Genomic DNA, 21154 nt, shown 5'->3' with positions numbered 1-21154 from the left:
GCCTGTCCTGTAGGCAGTCTGGACTGTTACCAGCCCAGATGCAGGGAGCTGGTTGCTTCTGCTGCTTTGGGTTAAGCACAGACAGACACAACTCCAGCAGAGACAGGAAATAATGAAGCATTCTGTGTCAAGAGAAATAAACTCATAATGTCTCAGCAGGCAAAGCCCTGTCAGCCTGAGACAATGGGATGTCTACAGAAGAACAGGGTTGTGGCCTGGAGACTCTGCTGGACTATGCAGCCTTGTGAACAGACACAGCCTCTTTGCAACAAACCAGTTCCACTCTGTGTTGAGTGGGTTTCATGAGGCAATTGATTTTTACAGCTAGACAAAACCCTGCAGTGTCCACAGGACTTTAAAATATTCACATGATGATTTCTCCCTGCTCCTCCATACTTCCATGTTGCCTTATTCTGACAGCAGAAAGCCAGGCACACTCCCCGGAAATACTTTTAAGAACTATTCCCAGTCTGAAGAAGGAACTTGTCTCTCTGCTCTCCCAGTCACTTGCTTTCTCAGAGGAAGGAAGATGTTTACATACATTATGTTCTTCCACCAATACAGAGCTGAGAACACAGGGGTTGCTCTTTTTCTTCTTACAAGACACAAAGCTGTGACTTTGACAAAAGGAACCAGGAAAAGAAACAAAAATAATTTTCACAATGCTTGTTTAAAGCACAATTATTTGCGTGTGTGTGTGGTTTGTGGCTTTTTTGTTTGTTTGTTGGTTGGTTGGTTTTTTTCTAAGAATGAAATTTTAACATCAGCAGAAAAATATCAGTGAAATGAACTGTTCAGCTGGAAGAAGAGAAGACTGCAGGGAGACCTCATAGTGGCCTTCCAGTACTACAGAGGCTACAAGAAAGCTGGGAGTGAATTTTTACAAGGGCTTGTATTGACAGGACAAGGGACAATGGATTGAACCTTGAGGAAGGCAGATTTAGACTGGAGATTAGGAAGAAATTCTTGACAGTAAGGGTGGGGAGACACAGGAACAGGTTGTCCAGGGAGGTCATGGATGCCCCCTCCCTGGAGGTGTTCAAGGCCAGGTTGGATGAGGCCTTGTGCAGCCTGGTCTAGTGAGAGGTGTCCCTGGCCTTGGCAGGGGGGGTGGAACAAGATGATCTGTAAGGTCCCTCCCAACCCAAACCATTCTATGGATGTATGAAATGGTTTGGTGCTTCCACATGTAGTTGTATAGTCTTGCAATTGAGTTCTGAGCTTCCCTTGTATGGCTGAAGTTTTTATGGTAAAGTTCTATTTAATAACAGGTTTGCTTTAACCACAGTTTCACAGGAGTTTCTAAAATTACAGTTTCTTATTCATGGCTTCCTCATAAACTGGAGGCTGGAATTTCAGATGTTTGCTAGCTGTGCTTGAAGGGGAAGGTTTATTTTAAACTTGAGGAAAGTGATTATACCTCAGTGAAGATTTCTGTGGGCCTTTTAACTGCTATAAATAGATGTTTATCACTTCAAGAAAGAAAGAAAGAAAAGCAACAAACCCATAGCGAGTATTAGGCCAAGTCTGCTACTAACCCCAGCTGGCACTTGAGTTCCTCTCCTTGGTTTGGGGAAAAAAGCCAATTGAAAATTTCCTCTAAAAATACACCCTCTGGGGCCTCTGCTAAGGATGTGTCTTAAACAGGAGAAAAAACAGTGGGTTAGCAGCATTTCTCTTTCCGGGCAAGTGGACTGACTGAAAGATCTGGCAAGATAGGAAATCATTTGCAAAGATACTTTGATTAAGGAAATCTACAGCAACATGACTTCCCCTAAACCCAGCCAATCACTTCCCTCTTCAGAAAACCCAGCTGAACAAAAATAGCCTTACTCCCTCTACCCAAAGGAGCCAAGAGAATACAATACAGAGAAAATGCATTGCTTCCGCCTCTCTTACACACACAAAGTAGTTTTACACAACCAAATGACACCTCTCCTGGAGGTTCTATCTCATTCATCATCCAAAACCACAAAAAGTGCTTCAAAAAGTCGAAGCATTTAATTGAATTTAAATCATTTCAGTTTAGAATGACTGCTTATTGTACTGGAGGTTATTCTTTGGTGACCAGTGAGAAAGGCAGGAGTCCTAACAGAATGCAAGCACAGCATGACAAATCATCATAATACCTGAGCATGAACACCTTGAAGGCACACTGACCACGAGTCAGCCAGTGGAAGCGCAGGCTGCTACCCAGAGGGACCTGGACAAGCTTGAGGAGTGAGCCTGTAGAAACCTTCTGAGGTTTCATTTAGGTTGTCTCCCTTCCAGACCTACTGCATTTTGTTTTCTTTTAGGAAACCATTTTAATTACTCAGCACAAGGATAACTGCAAATTCTATCTGACCTTCCACTGAGCCACCTAAGAAGGGCATGGACTTTCCCCCAAAAGCAGAAATGTTGTCAGTCTCTGAGCTCATAACATTTCAGTTGGCCACCACTACAAATCCACGAGAAGGCTCTTACCAGAACAGACATCTCCACAACATCTGATGGCTGAAGGTACTTCAAGTCTACTTTGGGCCAGGACTGATGCAGCACATCAGCATCCCACTGATAATGAGGACAAAGTTTATTCTGCATGTGTGCCAAGCCTGGAACACGAAACCAGTGAAACATTCAGTTGGGCTGTAACCAGAACATTTGAACTGTGCAATTTGTTTAATAAACAACATCAGAATAAAGTTGACTTATAAAAACCTTAAACTGGAATGCTGCAACACAAGCTGACCTCTGCTTCTGGAAGTCAGTCATAACACTGGGGGGGTTCAGTAAAGCCACCAGTTTGGCTAAGATGTTACTAATAACCAAAATGCTGCATAATTATGGTTTATTATACTACCCTTTGTAATTTGCTGGGTATTTTCTAAATCTGCAAGTCAAGCTACTTGCAAGGTTTTCTTCTATTTTGTGAAGTCTTTCTTTTCTCACATAAGAACACCTGGTGCATTTTGCCCTCCCTTCTTACAAAGCAAACCACTTTCTCCTTTGATTTTACTTTCAAAAGTCCTACCATAGCTATGAGCTATCTCCTTTTATTGAATAGCTTTGCTTTCCCCAAGACAATGCATTCCTGATTTAAGTAATAAGAAAATAGGATGCAATTCATTCTGATGTTGCATGAATGGGATATATGTTGCTGTTTACTCCGGCTGTAGGACAAAAATAAAGATTTCACTGAACCAGCTGTCAAATATGATCAATACTGATGACTGCTCTTCTGATTCTCAACAAGCCAGGGGATGTTTAATTAAAAAACATTCTCTGTGTATGAATAAGAATAGAATAAAACTTTTTATAAGCACATGATTCATTCAGAACTGCAAAATATATGTGACATCTCAGCTAGTTTAGGGAAGCTCCAGCAAGAGCATAAAGAAAAGCAATGGACACAAAATTCACTGTTGAGATGGAGGTACCTGAAGCTGTTCAAAACGCAGCATGGTGGCACACACAGGAGCAAACCCAACCCATGCATAACACATGAATTTACCTACTAACAGCCAAGAGGGATATAAAGGGAATGCAGCTTCCTCCAGAAAAATGCCACTACATTTTCACCAGTGCTTCTGCAGACAAAGCACGTTGGTAAATGGACCCCAGCCTTGCTGAACAACTCTGAAAGGGGCAGCAGGGTGGCCCAATCTCTAATGGCAAGTGGCAGCAGGGTGGCCCAATCTCTAATGGCAAGGGGCAGCAGGGTGGCTCAATCTCTAATGGCAAGTGGCAGCAGGGTGGCCCAATCTCTAATGGCAAGGGGCAGCAGGGTGGCCCAACCTCTAATGGCAAGGGGCAGCAGGGTGGCCCAATCTCTAATGGCAAGCAAGACCATACACATTTCCTAAGAATAAAAATCTCCTCAAGTAAATAAAAAAAAAAAAAACAAAACACTTTAATGGATCCGTTTGTGCATTTTTGGTCTCATGCAGTAGTAGCTCAGAAACCAGAAGAGCAAAAGATAGGAACTCAAGGAGGAACAAAAAAAAGAAAAAAAATATCTTTGCTCTGGTGATTCATTATCACATTGGCTTTAAAGACCACAGCTGCTAGATTCTTCCCTTTTTGGCTTCTAAACTTCCAGATGAGCTCATTTCTTCCCAAGGGATTAGATGCCTTGTGGCAGAAGCACACATATTGGCCACTCATTTTCCCATTGAAGTGGATTCCTGAAACTATCTAAACCCCACTTTCTGATACAGGTCAAGAGCTTCAACTACAAAAGCAGAACCAGGGGTGCTTTTTAATGCCCATGGAAGCTCTCAGTCCTAATAAGCTCACTAATAAAAGGAACATATTCTAAAGCAGATAAAGTGTGATTAAGCAAAATGTCAAGCTTTTGGTTCATTTTCTTGCCAGCAAATGAGCTGTGAGCTCATCCACACTAAAACGAGAAGTGCAAAAGTCAAGAAAATGAGTTTCAGAAAGCAGAGTTTGACAGGAAACCAAAATGAAGGTTTTCATTATGTTGCCTGTTTGGCTTCCAGCCTTCTTTCAAATATTGTGAGCTGTAGAACATGGAAAACATAAAGATTTGGGTTGTATTTTCAAAATGCAACATGTGCAAGACTAGAAACTTCATTGCCATGATCCAGAGTGGTGATGGTCTGTAGGAAGATAGCAAACCTTTGAAGAACTTTCAAGAGGGCTATGTTTTGTCGTTGAGTTGGAAAGAATGTAAACACCTTGTAACTGAAGAGAAAGACTAGGCAGAAGTTGACTGGATATGTTGAGAAGCTTTTTGTCAGTATTAACCTACTGTATGCTTTACTTGGACCGATGTCAGTGAAAGGATAGCCAATTGGGATGTGGCAGCTCTGTATTAGAAAGGTATATAAGTTGACTATGTAACAGAGTAGTAGGCTTATGCTTAAGCTCTTGCTTTGCTTTTGCTTATGCTTAGTGCTTTGCTTAGTTGCTTAGGCAATAAATGCTTTTGCCTTTCACAGTAAGAGTCTTCTTGTCTTGTCCTCACCTGGGAACACCATAACACACAGCCTATGAGAAGAACACTATGGCTACAATTATAAATGGTGACCCCGACTGATACAATTATAATGGTCCACTTGTTAGGACCCAAACAGAACCCTCCTCCAGCCTTCCCAGCCAATTCTGGGATGCTCCACAAAAGCAGTTTGAGGGTTAAAAACTAACCATGTCAGGCTTTCATTGTGAAAACAAACCATGTTTGGTTTTATGTTTGTTTTTATATTCACATTTTCAGCTAAAATCTGCAACATCAATTAACTCCAGCTCAGCTCCAGTCTTTACAGAAGCCTTCTTGGGCAAGGACTGAAGTCTGACCAAAAAAATTCTTTCAGAAGAGCTACTGCACCGACAAGTAAAAGGTTGCTGAGAGAATTACAGTGCTACAAAGTCCAGTATTTATTTTTCATTTCAATGCATCTTAAGATGTGTTTATCAGCAGTATGCATCTTTCATGTGCCATTTGCAGTGAAAATTTACCAACTCACAATAGGCAGTTTCAGAACCTTGCCTGGACAGCAAAATACTGAAATGCTACAAACAAGCTAAACCCCCCCAAATGTCTCAAGTGGTGTCTGTATATTCCTCAGATACAAGGTTTCAGGAAGGAAACAAATTTCCTCATCCTGTTAGTGTTCATAAACTGCCAAGACAGCAGCCGGATGAACTCTTCCTACACTGAGGGGCTACAGCCTCCTCTCGTGGGTTTAAGCGACAAACTAGCACATTCCCTGCACAATCAAGACACTTAGGCTGGCACACCAAAAGACTGAAAACTCTTCCTTCTCTTAACAAACAAGATCTCACAACACCAGGTTACTGTTGTTTGGCTGCTGAAAGGTGAGGTACGTCTCACACAGCTTTTCCTCCACTCAGACTGCAAATATTTACTGCCAATGCCAACGTTGGCTCTTCAGTCAGCTCAGAGAGACCAAACCCTTCACTCCCCAGCTGCTGCTTGAAAACAAAATGGTCACAATGAAACTAAACCTCATGACAGAACAGTTCTTCAGCTGCAGAAAACCAAAACCTGATGTACATTCAATCTGCCTAATTATGCCTAAATGCATTTTACTTTAATTAGTTATACTTCATGTGTGACTTTTAAGTTCCACATTAAAGCAGAAGTATCCTTGGGATAGCAAACTGCAGTTCTGAGCTTGTGAGGTTCACCAAGAAGACAGAGTGGACTAAAAAGCTAAAGAACTGCAACTGAACTCTGCTCCCAGACTTGCAAAGCAAGATAGTGTTGTTATAATCAGTCACTTAAATTGCTGATGCTCCTCATTATTTAAAATGTCAAAGCATCTTTAATTACCATTCTAAAATAAGCTTTGTCATTTGCCAGTGCTAATCAATATGGCCTCATCTGCACTTACATCAAGCTGGAGAGAACTTTTTTTTTTTTTGCTAAGCAGGAGGATACACTACCTACATACATATATCTACACTTAGCCAAGTTTTAATCTTTACAAGCTGTTCTACACTGATCTGCAACTTGTTTTTTCACCTTTCACTGTGTCAAAGAACTTTTAGATGGAAATGGAAATCAACTAAAATGCCAAAAAAGACTTTTTTTCCTATTTAAATATAAATGCATTCAGAAGGCAAGTATTGAAGCAAATTTGTTAGGTGCTTATAAACATATGATGTGCAGTTCAATGTTACCTTTTTAGAAAAGGAGAGTATTTTGTGTAATTACTGAGTAAAGCTAACAGTTTCAGATATTTTTGGATATCAGACCCTCTCTTTTGCCTAGCTTTTTACTCCCAAACTAGAAAAGGACAAAAGGTTGGTTGATTTATTTTTTTTCCCATTTCCAAAACGCCTGTCATTTACACAGAAAAATACTCTTTGTACCTGCAGAAGAACTTCCAGTTCTCAAACTTATTTTAGTACCTCCACAAAGCCCCATTCCAGGTGCTTGGTCAGAAAGTTCTACAGTTCTGTGGATTCATTGTCTTAAAATCTTTGACAGAATTAACTTGGTATCATAGATCACAGTAAATCAGGGTCCTATTGCAGCCTGTCATTATTTCACACTTAAATTCTGTTCTAGTTTCTTCCTAATGCTTCTGTTTCCTGACCATCATCAGTGATCAGAAAAGCATAAAAGGAGAGATTCCAATGCAACAGTAAAAAGTATTGCCCACCCTGTGAAGCGCAATGTCAAGAGTCAACATTAAGGCTGTAGAAACATCAGCATTAAGCATATCTCATGATGCAGCAAACATTTTCTAATGAGAAACACTAGTAAGAAAGTAAAACTTTTTTTCTTCAATTCACTGTTCCCACCAGCATTCCTACTCACTGCAAAATTATCTGCTTGCTATTAACCACAGGCTTTCCACATTTTCCTTTCGTTTTCTTCTGTAGGAAGGAAAATATTCCTTGATTGAATCACTAAAGCAAACAAAATGTAAAAGCTGTGTACAAGTTATTTTACAACCAAATGTCTGTATTTAATTATAATTTACTTGCCTCACAACAGCAGATGGGGGGTCGACTGCTATAGGTGCTATTTATAGAGTTAATAATAAACAAAGTCCTTTTCCTGACTAGTTCACAAGAGGAAGCAGAGCTATCCATGCATTTAGAAGCAAAATCAAGGCAAAAAGACAGACTCTGAGTGTGTGTAGATAACTAAAGCACAAATAAAACTACGCAGAGGGTTTAGAAAGCTTAGTTTTATACTGCAATGATTTAAGGTAAACAAGCACTATTACCTATACAAGGCAAGATTTAAGAAATTGCTTACGTGAGAAGAGCAACAAGGCTTGGTGGAACCAGAGTGCAGTTTAGAATGTGAATTTGGGGACAATGTACTCCTGATTTTTATAGGCTTCCTTTTGATTCTTACATCACAGAGGGATCAAGAAAATGTTTAAAATTTTCAATCCCCAGGGATTTCACAAGTAGGGAAAGACTTCCTCCTCTGCCATCCAAAATGTTCCAGGATTAAGCTTTATATCTGACAAGTGAGGTTAATGAAGCCATTCTAGTGCTCTTTGTCATCTTATCAAAAATATTTGTTGATCCCACATTCCCTAATATGTACTCAAATTCCAGGTTCACAAGGCACTGTACGTTTAAGCAATTAGCCTGCACCTCTTCTTCCCACATCCCTCCCAATGCGGAAAACAAAGTCATGGCAATTACTTCTGTATAAGCATAATTTTAATGAGATGATACTTTGTGCTGTAAGGAAGCACTGACCAGGCGCAGCTTTCTGCAGATGGATCATGTCTGATGCCACTCTATTCTAAACAATTAAGCTCATATTCAGACATCTTAAAAAGTCTGGGGATGAAGCCACAGAAAACTCCAGCTCTGCCCGACAGATCCTGCTGTTTCCAGAGCCTCTGCCACTGTGCTCTTGCTTTGAAGAAGAGCAGCCTTTCCGTGGCAGGGCCACACACAACTCTGAAATCTAAGCAAGTTAGTAGCTCTGCTCTGGAAACACTTTGAATGCACAAAGTTTTAGGATGCCTGTTGAAAATAAAACAGCAACATCCAAAAGTTACTGTTAAGTCCAAAACCACATGGCCATTTGTGGCAGGTCTTAGTACAGAATATGTTCCTATCTTCCCACAGATGGCTTGGGATTTCTCCCAGGAAACCTTAAAAGCACTGCTGAACTCTGGCACATACAGCCCTTATTTCACAAGCTTTAATGCAACTTAGTCCACTTGGAATTCAGACCCCGAGGTTTTACAACTGAGGCAGATCTTAAAGAAGATTTTCCCTCTGCCACTCTCCACAAGAGGTTAATTTGCAGCATAATATCCCTCGGTCTCTGCGGAATTCTAAGAGGAGGATTTTTTTTGAGCACTTCTTTAGCATAGGGCCCTCTGTATACCCTGATTGATGGTTCTCTGACATGGTTCTCTTTGCCTGAATTTCTGAAAAATTATATTTGTAGCCCAAAGGCAACTTGGAAAACAGCAGTTTCTGTCTTCATGTTCAGCTCTTGATACTGCCATCCATGCAGCATGTAGCAGCTGACCTAGGAATTCCTCATGCAAGTCTAGTCTTGGATTTTTCTTTCTTCTCCCTTTCTCTGCCTAGTCTCAAGAAATCCATCTTTGTATGCAAGGGGAAAGAAACTAAAAGCAGAGAGACCTGAGAACACCCCAAGTTTCAAGTTTGTGTAGGAATCACACCAGAAGTTAACAAGATAGATGCAGAATTTGGGGATAACATGCCCTGTGTATTAAAGACAGCTTTTCAACCTTTTGGCCTTCATTCCTGGAAAATCAAAAAAAAGGTTTTTCTGTAAATACCTTTCCACATCTCTGATGCAATGTGTGGAGCCATAGGTGCAACCATAATGCAGAGTGAAGCCAAACTATCTTCAAATTCTCTGCTGTGAAAAATAAGAGGCTGTGGAGCTTGCTAAGCAAAAAAGACAGAAGGGAAAGAAAACAAATTGTTAATATTCTAAGGTGGGAGGGAAGCATCTTAATTTAAGAAGAAAATGCAGTAATAAACCCCAAATCAATACCTATTCTTAGGACACTGTAATCACAATAAATTGAGAACCTAAGAAAAGTTCTGGAGAATTACAATGACACTTGGCAGCCCTGAAATAGAATCACAGAGTCCTAGAGTGGCTCAAGTTAGAAGGGACCTGAGAGATCATCTACTCCAACCTCCCCTCCATGGGCAGGGAGAACTCTCAACTAGACTCAGCTGCTCAAGGCCTCATCCAACCTGGCCTTCAAACAACCCCAAGGAGGAGGTATCCACAACCTCCATGGGCAGCCTATTCCAGAGTCTCACCACCCTCCTACTGAAGAACTTCTTCCTAAGATAAAGTGAAGTCAACACAAGCTGTATCTGAGCAAGTTTTAGTAACTACTACTTGGTTTCTATATTTTAATCTTCACCCACCTCCCCCTTTCCAACAGGAGCAAAGGAGGAAGCGTCAGCATGTGATATGGAAACTTGGTTCTTGACAGATACTGCCCTGATGTGTTTGCTTGAGAAAAGCCAGTGCTCAAACACCTGGCTGGCTCTGGGACACTGATTGTTGGTTTAGTTTATTTTTTAACATTGGCTCGTCCCCACCCACCAGCCCCAAATGCACGGGCATCACTGATGTGGAGATAAAGAATTGTCTGTGGCCTTCCCAACACCATACAGAACCCAGACTTAAGTTATCTCAGTACAACACTTTGCCAATAATCTCCTTGGAAGCCATGAAGTATTAAATGGCATTTCAATAAAGAAATCAAAAAATCCAAATGTTTATTTGCTATCTGGTTACATCAGGTTACTGTTATAGGCCTGAACCAGATCTAGGAGCAGTAATAAAAATAATGCTAGCAGTTCGTTACATTTGAACGTCATCTAAATAAAGAAGGCTTTTTTCACATCTGTTTTTCAAAGGGGAATTTGCAAACTGTACTGCTAGCACACTGCAGTGGTGAAAGCTGCTAGGAGGAATGTGAGTTTATGGTCATATTTTTCCTTGCACAGAATAACCCAAATTCCAATATTTTGTAATTCTGTACTGCACTACTCCACCTACCTACCTATGCAATTTGGTTTAAACCACAGGAGAACACAGAACAGAGCTGAACAAAATATATCCTTTGGAAATGACAGGATGCAGACACAGCCATCAGAATCTGGTGGCTCTGACAGGATCCAGCTCTTCCTGCAAGCTCACATTTTTCAGGGTTATGGAGCCACTAGAAAGTTCTGAACTGAGTAATTCAACCATTGCTTGACTTCGAAGCAATGTTTATGACAGTAAACGACTTAGGAGAAGTTGGGCCTATAGCTGAAGTAGCTCCTGATGTATTAAAGAGTTACAGGAGTGGGATCAGAGAGAAAAAGACTTCATTGCTGCTGGGTATTTACCTGAAGCACGTTAGTGAGGCTCATCAGGCGGGAAATGGCAGCGTTGAACAAATGATCCTTTGTGAAGTACTCTGTCACCTTGTGTGAGAAGAGAAGGGCTGTCACTGCAAACTCTCAAGCACGCAGTACTGGGGATGTTTGAATTCAAAAGAATTCTTGCTAACCAGTTTCCATTTGTGAAATATGCCCATCTTATCTCTTACATGAACATGACTCTGCCATGCAAACACATCATATAAACACAGGGAAAAATAAAAGGTGACAATTCAACTGACTGGCTTCCACTCTGCTCCAGGCTTTTAAAAGGTTCTATCAGTGTCAATGAGAACTGCTTATTAGCAATTATCCTCTGTTTCCTTTAATGAAATATCTTCCTTGTGCCCCTAAAAGAGGCCTTCACTCTTGTAAATGCAATTGTGCTGGTGAATGCTTGTCCATAGACTACAGATCATCATTCTAAAGTCTGTTAAGACCTGAAAGTTCCCTCAGTACAGAGGCTAAATCAGCAAAAGTTTGTATCTGCGGAAAAACAGTGTAAGTTTATTTTGCAAGTATTTATGACTCCTTCTGAGCCTTGGAGATGAACAATAATTTTTAGTAATTATTTGGGAGTTAGGATATGTTAATAAATTTTCACCAACAACTTTTTTCACTCTACAGGGAACAGCAAGCATGATAATGAGGTGTGAAGCTAACTTCCAAAGCTTTGGCTAGAGTTAACCTGTATAAGTCACCTCTAGCTTTGCTGCTGGAAGCAGTTACTCCAAACCCAGATTGATAACATATTAATGCCGTAGCATTTCCTCTTTACAAGAGGCATGCAGCACAGAAATTCTGCCAATCTAAACACAAATACTTTGCAAAAAAGTTGTACCACAGAATTTTTAGGTAAATAAAATTACTTATACAGAGAATAAGTCACTTCAAAATTATGAGCTACTCATTAGGGGAAAAAACTGTTGTTTCTGTAAGTCAGGCATATGGTTTTAGCATCAGCGGCAACTAAGTGTTTCTTTTTACCTCAGAAATCACCAGATTCTTCTGCTCCCAGATCTTTCTGGCTTCATCCTTCTCTTTCTTTTTCAGCAGCTCAGGATTGGGCACGGTTCCTGATGTCCTTGCTTCAATCAGTTTGGTTACAAGTGTCCAGATGCGTGTCTGCCATCTCTGAACACCTGGCATAGCATCAGCTGAGAGGAATGACAGATTGCAGAAACAAAGTTCAGTTACAATGAATGAAGCTCAAACTCTGAAGAAAAGCAGAAAGGTTTTGGACCCAGGATTCTCACATTAATTTATTTCATTTTCAAGATGGAAAGATACAGCAGAAAAGCTGGACTCCAGGTTTTTTTAAGAGATCTGTGCTGTTGTCATGAGATGGTGTCAGAAAGCCAACTGAGGAAAGCCATAGAACCCAGTCCTCCAGTACAATAGTGCAATAGTACATAGATGGCCAGATAGGAGTGTAAAGAGCAACAGACATTGGCTAAAATAATGCTTACTGCAGGCTGAACTAAGTATCAAGAAGCTAAGCAAGAATGAAGTACCCCTTTTCAACCAGGCAAGGGTGGTTACTATTAAAGCCTTATGCAACAGGAGGGTGAGATTTAAATGTATGCATAAGGCTAGATTAAAATGGATGAACCACAGTAGATAAAAGAAATTAAGACCTGTCAGTGTGACAAATTGCATGATGGCAATAAACAAGTGCAGAGGAGAGCAAATCTTCATTTATTCAAGAAATAAGCTCATAAAAATGTCGTGTGTATACAAATATCAGCTTCTGGGAACTGATTATCTTCTGATGAGATTCTGCCAAGAAGCATTTGATAGTCCTGCTTATAAAAGACATTGCATACATGTGTAAATAAATGGCAGTAACAACATACTGCAAAGTTTCATCTGTAATCTGATAGGATTCAAAAAGCGGCTTGGCATAATCCTAAAATAATCTTTTTCAGTCATCATAGCTAATAAATGAATAGGAGAATGAGGTCCAAGTTTGCACTTAGAAGTACTTTTTATGCATGCTTTTAGCTCCTAGGAGGTAAGCTGCTTGTGCCAACCTCGCAAGCCTGCCTCTCAGTAACAGTTTTGTCTTCTAAAAGAACCAAAACTTGCTCATTATACGTTTTTGATCAAATTCTGCCAAAACTTGGCCATCAAGAACTGTACTGATTTTGTATTTTAAATACAAAACACTAGGAAAAAACCCAAGCAAACACCACCAAAAAAAATCTGCCTTACTTTTAGTATCCCACAGAATATCTTGCTCTGGAGGAGCAGCAAACAGCACGTAGAGACGCAGGGTGTCGATGCCACACTCTTTCACAAACTCTTGAGGATCTATGCCATTGTGCTTAGATTTGCTCATTTTTTCCCAAGAAACTTGGAGCTTCTCACCAGTTTGCAGGTGAACTGCCTCAGTTCCTAAATATTACAATATAGCACAAAATATTACAACCACTTTGGCTCATTCATAACAGCAATTCATCTTGTTGCCTAAGCATAAGAAATAACAATTTCCAGTAGTTTTATTTGGTTTCCAAACAAACAAAAAAAAATCACCCATTTTAAAATCACCCACTGTAAACATCCTCTTCCCTCCCTAGTTCTTCCTACTTTAGTGGTTTGAACACAGGTAATATCCTACTGCTTTCACTATATCCTGTCAGCAAGTCTCATTCTGTAGCAGGTACTCAGCCTATGTGCCACCCTGACAACCCAGAAGAGTGGAGCACTGTTACAACCATGGCATTGAAAACCTCCCAGAGAGGTGTACTGATTTGGCACAATTTTGACCTGCACTTGACTTCTACAAACCCCAGATGTATAGGGTTCAACTGCAGTTATCCTGACAGGAATGTGCCTTCTGTTGCATGAACATGGAGCTGGAAAGGGGCATTTACACTGATAAGGTGCAACCCAGCAATACCACCTGCTGCAGAAAAGCCCTAGATTTTCTGGAATAAAATAGAAGAGCAGATACAGGTAAGTATAAGAGGGCGGGGGGGTTATTTGTTTCTTTTGTAACTTAGGGAGTTTGCATGCCAGAAGAACAGTGAAAACAAGGTTTTGTGAGAAGAGTGATTTAAGAGAGGTAAACATGACCAAAGCACTCTTGTTGCTATAGGTCCCCAACCCAGGACTTGCTGCTCCAGTTTATGCAGAATAGAGAAAAAAAAAATGGAGAAACAGCATTTGTACCTACTAAGTACACCAACATCTGTGTTAGCTTTGCCACAATGTTTTTGTAGGTTGGCTGTTTGCTGGGACTACAAACTCCAGTCAGCAAGCTGCTGAGCACTGTCTTAACAAAACTGCCTTCTGATCTTTTGGACTCTCCTGGAGCTACAGTAACACCACAGCATGGTTTCTGTGTTTGGATGCTATTAAAAGCTGCTGGGTTAGTAGGGTCTCTGTGAGCTCAGCAGTACATATGAATCCAAACCTCACAGAAGTTGCTTTCCAGTTTGAATACTACAAGGATTCATTTTTTCTTCCAAATTTCCCCAGCACTAAGACTTGACCACCAAAGGAGTCCCTGATTTTCTGGATGCACCATATAGGCTCTCTTACCAGTGAGATCAACCTCCTCTCTCTTCACACACTGGCCTGTTGTAGGTAGTCTGAATGTCTGGTTCTTGATAAGACCTTGAACCAAGAGCTTGTGGAAAGGCTCCCTAAGGATGGAAGGAAAAAGAACTTGACTGTTGAAAAGAGCTGTCAAAAGCACAGTTTCTGATAAGCCTCAGGTGTTGAGCCAATCAGGTACAATTATGTAATGCAACAAGAATTTCAAAGTTGACTACACCAAAATGGTTGTCAGCTTAGAAAGAGCACTCTGCACTTATTCACAGGGGCTGGCTGGCAAGAACAAGGCTTTATTTGCATTCTGCACACATTCTTGCATCCTAATTCAGTGCTGAGATATTCTAACATCACTTTTCAGATTAGCACATAGACAATACACCAAAGTTTCCCAGCCAATAGCGCAGTTTCACTATCTCCAATCTGAATCCCCACATGTTAAAGTATTCAAGTACCTGGAATTACTGTCTCACAAATATTTAGCTGTAGCTTCTCCCTCAGGAGCAACATGGCATTCTGAACAAACTCTCACTGCACAGTTCTTTCTGTAAAGGGACAAGACAGTTTCTCTAACAGAAGCATTGCATGCCTTGTCCCTTTGCAAAACTAGCCATGAAGACCTAGCTGTAAGCAGAGAAGTACACTAGAAAAATGGCAATGCTGGGAAGTTTGCACAGCAATGGATCATTTTTTTAGTTTGAACTAATTAAAACTTTATTTTTGTATCAAAATTTGCACCAGAAAGAGTAAAGTCTCATCAAATATGTGTATGACAAGCCTGAAAAGAGCCTTGGAAGCTAAGGGCAGCAGTGCACTTAGCAGGGGCTAGGGAGAAGGTATGGAGCCAGCCTGAGGAGGCACTGAAAAACCCTGTTTAGAAATAAAGGAGCTTAAGAAGATGAGAACTGAAGTCAAATTTAGACAGCATGAACAAGAAAAAGTGCTTTAAACATAGGAGGCAGTATTAGCTAAAATCTCAAAGAATTATCCCAAATTACCCAAGTAAATTAGAAGATGAAAATCAGGAACAAAACCCTTTTAATCCTCTAATCAACAAGTGGTGGAAAGATGCTTCAGGAGCTAACTGTTCAGGAAAAGTACTTTGTACAAACTGCAAGCATTTTCCCCCTTCTCATTCAGAACTTCAGTCTGTTATTGAAACAGCTACACTTGCTGCTATCTAAAATAACGTTAATGAGGTCTCCAGAAGATCCGAAGCAGACCAGGCTCTGGACTGGAAATGATTTTTCAAGGCACACTTCTTTCAAATGACAAAGAGTTAGTTCAGATCATTTGCCAAGTTATGAAGAGCTGAAAGCAGGAAGAAGCATTTCCTGTTGTTGTTTATGCTGACAGAGGCCACAAAGCCACAGTACAAAACACATCGCCAAGTATGGGGAAAAGCCCAGGCGGCCCTGGCGGAAGACGTGCCCAGAGAAGAAACAAACTGAGGCCGGCGCTGCACGGCTGCGGGAGTGCAGGTTGAGCATGGTGGAGGCTCCATCTAACGGCCAGCATGCAGAGTTACACTTTAGTTCACAACAAAACCATACAGCTGCAATCTTCTAGTACGCAATATTCCTCCACCTGCCCGTATTTTGTGCCCATTCTCTCTAGAGAGCACCACACAATGGATGGAGGTGGGCAAGCATGACTGGAGGATCAGGAACTCCTTCCCAGTGCCACATCTTCATGCTCCTTGCTCTGCTCTGTGCAAGCTGAGCAGCAGGAGCATGGCCTGACTGGAAGGACTCTTTGGAGCTTGCAATGGTGATAAATGGTGCCCTCAAAAGAAGGGGCAGCCATAGCAAGAGAGCTCCCTGCATGCATTTCCATCCTGAACCTTTAGAAAGGCTGAGAGCACCCCATGCTGTGCCCTAGATCCAGTGAAGACCTTGGACCAGTCATGGTCAGCTGAGTCCAGGTGCTGGTGAAGCAACACCAGAGTAGGAGAGACTAAAGATGCAGAAGCTGATCATTTGAGGCAGAAAAAGATCAAATGATATTGAACATTCAAGAGCTTACAGTCACTAGCTGAGTGCCTTTCCTTCAAATCAGCAGCAGTGACAAAGTCCCTGGTGAACACAGAGAAGTTCTAACAGCCTTCCTCCACAGGCCAACCTGCCACATGCAGAGCTTCTTTTACTCTGTAAGGCAGCCACCTGAAAACAGTGCCTTCTTACTCAGCACATCTGCTGTCACAGCAAACCTGCTGACTTCATGGCAACAAAAACCTTTTCTACTGCTTTGGAATCCTTCAGGGGAGAATGTGCTAGATTCCATTTCCAATTATTCATCAGACAGAAGTGATTCCTAAAGGCTGAGAACAGCCAGGTCCTGTGCCACTGGTGCTTGCTGTCACAGTGTTGAGCAGGTGTAAGCCAGGGCATCAGCACATGCTTGCCCTGCTGGGCCAAGCTGGAGCAGCTGAGGAGGCTGCTGGTCCCTCTGCCAGCAGTGGTCACAGCTGGAGGGCTCACTGGCTGCTGAATTAATTATGGAATGGATGCACTTCACAGCCCAGGTTGCTAAAACAAAGTGACATCAATTTGGGCTTCATCTGTTAGCACATGTACCAATGCCCAGAGGGTGCCATCTATTCTGCCTTGGCATCACTGAGGAAATGAGCAACAGTTTCCACCACCTCCAGTGCAATGCACTCAAAAGAAGGTCATGCCCCATCCTCTGGGGTATCTCTGCTACATTAACACCTTTCAGATGCCTCCATGCATGTTCTATTGAGAGCATGGGTGATGTCTGTAAATGCCTATTTTATATATGACTCCTGTAATATTTCTCTAATATTTATGAACATCAGATTTGAAGAGATTGTTTGGAAAATCATACCATGGAATTTTTATTTCCAAACTCATTATTACCTTAGTACACAATCAAAGACTATCAGGAAATGTTTCAGTGGTTTGGCAAGTCAGAGGATAAAAGCCAAACAATAAAATTTCCATGAAGAAAGCTATCCAAATGAAAAACTACTACAGACTAGTGGGGGAGTCATAAAAATTTGTCAGGACATCAGATAATCCTTTAAATGGCAGCAGCTCATTAACTGAGACTTTTCCTAATTCCATCAGTGAACAAGGCCTGAGCCGCTAGGGAAAGATTGCAAAGGCAGGAGAGGGCAGTGTTTACCAATTTGGTGTTTTCCCTCAGAGCTGTGCACTTCAACACCATGACTTTAAGCTTCCTAACAGTAAGCCTGTTATTCCTAATCACCGTTTTCAGACCCCTCAGACCAGCCCTTGAGCAGTCCTAACAGAAGGCTGAGCAAGGAGTTCAGTGTGAGCTATGTGTAGGTTCCTCTTTTACACCAAGCTTTTAGAGAGGCCACTAGTAAAGAATGAATGTGTACAGGTTATCAGATGAGGAATTACTGTCCAGCTCTTCTCATGGAATCACTCATTGTAACTCCAGCCATTCAAATATTGCTGCTGGTAGAAGAGGACAGAGCACAGGACAGGATTTTACTGCTCTGACACTTGGATCCTCCCAGCTGAGGCATTCCTGTGATGGCATTTTAGGGTACAGAAGGGCAGAATTTCAGTGGAAATGGGAATATCAAGCTGAGAACCTAACTGAGAGGCCAAAGAATAAAACATTAGATGACTCACCTTCCTGCCTCAAACTTCCCCTACTCAAACCAGGGGATAATGAATATATATATATATATATATATATATATATATATATATACACACACATATATATCTCAGTATCAGCAGAGTAGCTAGAAGTAATTATATCACAATAATAAGAAAGAAATGGCCAGCAGATACATCTACTGCTCTTGCTTAGCAAGAAGTGTTTTGCACTGTTGAGCTCCAACACTGCAGTGAATTCTAGGAGTGCTCAGTTTTCTATATACGCATAGTTCCACTGAAGTGAATGGTATTGCTGGCAAGAAGTTCCCTGGTCTGAAGTAACAGCACTACTCAGAACACCTGAAGTTAGGAGTGTACACAGGCTTTTGCAGGCTCAAAGTCTACAGCAGCATTTGAAACCTTCCTTTGAGGCAGTTGATGCCCTTGTAATAAAAGCACCATGCACAGAGAAAATGTGGCTGCCTGAGAAACCAAGTTGTGGGCCAAGAGTGATAAGCAGGAGAGTGGAAAATTCAGGCTTAGTCAGTGTAATGTTCATCATCATATCAATGTTCACTAACACTCTTGCTGGTCAGGTGAACTGTGAAGTTCTTTTACAGAACTACGTGAGGCTTACCTGTGTTTTGTCATCTTTAGATGGTGGCAGAAATGGCTGAAGAACCTGGCATAGAACAGGTGCATAACAGCATGCTCCTTGCCCCCGATGTACAGATCCACAGGCAGCCAGTAGTCTGCTAAATCACTGCTGAAGGGCCTGAAAAACACAGTTACAGAGAAAACACAACCTGGAAAAGAAAGATCAGCTCTACTAAATCAGCTCATGAAACCTGACTGGCTACCCCTGTTTCCCAAGAGCAATGCATGTGTAATAAAACTTTTCTTCTGCTATCAGATCTTGTTAATCTGTAAAAAGTGACATGCTTGTTAGAGACAGGAATTTAATTTCCACTGAGAGGCAGATCCACACAAATATTTTTCTATATTTTAGGCAAGTAACTAGGATTTCACACAGATTACCTGAGAAAATGATTACAACATCTGTTTGCACTTTAAATTATTTTTTTATAAATACACTGTGGCTAGAGTGATTAGAGTGAAACACAAAAGCCACCTCCACTCAAAACCAGCTGATTTCTTTTAATGGGAGGTTTGCATTGAAGCTGTTTAAGGCTGCGAAACATTCTGAAGAGTCAGATGGCTTGTTGCACTGCACTGAAGGATTCTCTGCATTTACAGTGCATTTGTCATTTACAGCATATTTACTGTCTCACTGGAGGTCACCTCTGTGGTCTCCTAGCACTGCTGACTGCTTCATTAAATATTGTTATGCCTCCTGTAACGGGCTCCTGAGTGCTAAACATCTCTTGCACAGATGTTCTTCTTTACTGGATGCTTTAGGGCTCCATCCCCACAAATTTGCTTGGTTTGTCAGCCTGATCATTCCATCTGTACTTTCTGTAAGAGCTGCTATTAGTTCCTCACAGATGAGCCCAACAAATTGTGGATCTGAGACTCACATCTTTAGTGGAACAAATCAAATTTAACTTGTTGACAGGGCTCCACAATCACAGTAATTCTTTCAAATACTAGACCTGTGAAACATCGCTTATCAAAGCAAAGGGTTTGTGTATCCACAGCTTAGCTAAACACCCAAATAAACAAACAAAATGCAGGTAACAAGCTAGTGCAGAAAAACCAGAAATGTTCTTAGCTCAATATAAAACAGATTTAGCTACACTAAGCTGCTGCTTCAACAGCTGGCTGTTACATCTGACTGTTTCTTCAACTTCAGGAAAAGCCCATGAATGCCAAACAGCCACTGAAGAGGAAACAACCTGCCTGACTGAGTAATAAATTCACACTATCACCACAAAGTAATTAAAATTAACATGAAATAAAAGCATTCACAGAAGACTTTAATTCAGTTTAACTGAACTACTGCTGCCAATATTTAAAAAAAAAAAAAAACAAAACTGGCCCAACTCTCCTAAATCCCTCAGGCTGTATTACATAGCCAGACACTGATCTGGACAACAAACAAATCAATCCCCAAACAATCCTGCATGTGGTATGGGTATCTCCAAAATGCAACTCCTTCCATCCTGCTCAAACTACACAGCAGAGCTGTGCCACCGCTTCCTCTTTGGAAAACCTAGTGCTAGCAACAGCACTGCTGCAAGTGGCCTACGAAGCAGAAAAGCAAGTCAATAACCACACCTGTCTTCTTCCCACACTCTCCACACTGCAGCCATGAGCACACAGCACATGGAAAACCTCTACTCACCAACTATGGCTACAGTCAAAGTGCAGACAGCAAGAGCTTGCTGTCACACCACTTCAGGCTTGTGTATGGGCAGGTACCAAGAGTTACCAGAACTCCAAAGGAGAGAAAGGAAGCTGTTGTTCTTGGCAGCTGGATGTTACACTGGACTTGGCAGTGGAACAGAACTGTCTGCCCACACATGGAGCTCAGTGTGTGGCCAGGGAGGGTGCACTCCATGCAATTTAAGTCATGGCTGTAATTCTTGATGGCACCCTCTACCAAGGACCACCTTTAGCTGCTCCTCAGCTGAACGTTTCCTTTGTGCCCTGCCCCATAATGCCCTTTCATGCCAACTTCTGCACCTTTCCCTGTAGCTCCTATGCCTACACAGCTGTGTCTACACATCCTGCTCTTGTAGATGTCCTGGCATGGAATCAACCAAATGCCATATTTTTAGAGGAGTCCCTAGTCCACTCTGCACTATGCTCAGGCCAGAGGGCAGGGACAAAATTAGAGCAGCACACCTTCTGCAGCAGCATTCAGAAGCTAGAAGGCCCATAGTGCCTAGCCTCTCCCTTCCCTTCTCCCCTTTGTGAAGCAGACTTTTCCTTGATCACAGAATGGTGGGGGCTGGAAGGGACCTCAGGACATCATCTAGTCCTACACCCTGCTACAGCAGCTTCTCCTAGAGCAGGCTGCCCAGTTCACAGCTCTCACCTGTCCATGTTGTGTGGGTCTGTGTACCTCAGGTAGTACCAAGCAGAATCAACGAAGGTATCCATGGTATCCACTTCTCGCCGTGCTGCTGCCTTGCACCTGAGTGAGACAGGAA

General features: G+C 41.6%; 1 protein-coding gene across 1 annotated transcript in view; it reads right to left on the bottom strand.

Moving 5' to 3' along the window:
- LARS2 (leucyl-tRNA synthetase 2, mitochondrial) overlaps nucleotides 1-21154 on the bottom strand; it is a 58718-nt gene that overhangs the window by 1533 nt on the left and 36031 nt on the right. Inside the window, exons 13-20 of the mRNA XM_054384886.1 lie at nucleotides 21040-21138; nucleotides 18676-18813; nucleotides 14431-14534; nucleotides 13099-13281; nucleotides 11872-12041; nucleotides 10852-10929; nucleotides 9267-9378; nucleotides 2467-2594 (exon numbers count right to left, since the gene is read on the bottom strand). Of these exons, the coding sequence (XP_054240861.1) occupies nucleotides 2467-2594; nucleotides 9267-9378; nucleotides 10852-10929; nucleotides 11872-12041; nucleotides 13099-13281; nucleotides 14431-14534; nucleotides 18676-18813; nucleotides 21040-21138 (1012 nt within the window). The remainder of the gene's footprint in view (nucleotides 1-2466; nucleotides 2595-9266; nucleotides 9379-10851; nucleotides 10930-11871; nucleotides 12042-13098; nucleotides 13282-14430; nucleotides 14535-18675; nucleotides 18814-21039; nucleotides 21139-21154) is intronic.

The sequence above is a fragment of the Indicator indicator genome, chromosome 11 (assembly GCF_027791375.1).
Source record: "Indicator indicator isolate 239-I01 chromosome 11, UM_Iind_1.1, whole genome shotgun sequence".
Classification (NCBI taxonomy): Eukaryota; Metazoa; Chordata; class Aves; order Piciformes; family Indicatoridae; genus Indicator; species Indicator indicator.
The sequence above is the reverse complement of the archived record's forward strand: the minus strand, read 5'-3'. Positions and strand labels throughout refer to the sequence as shown.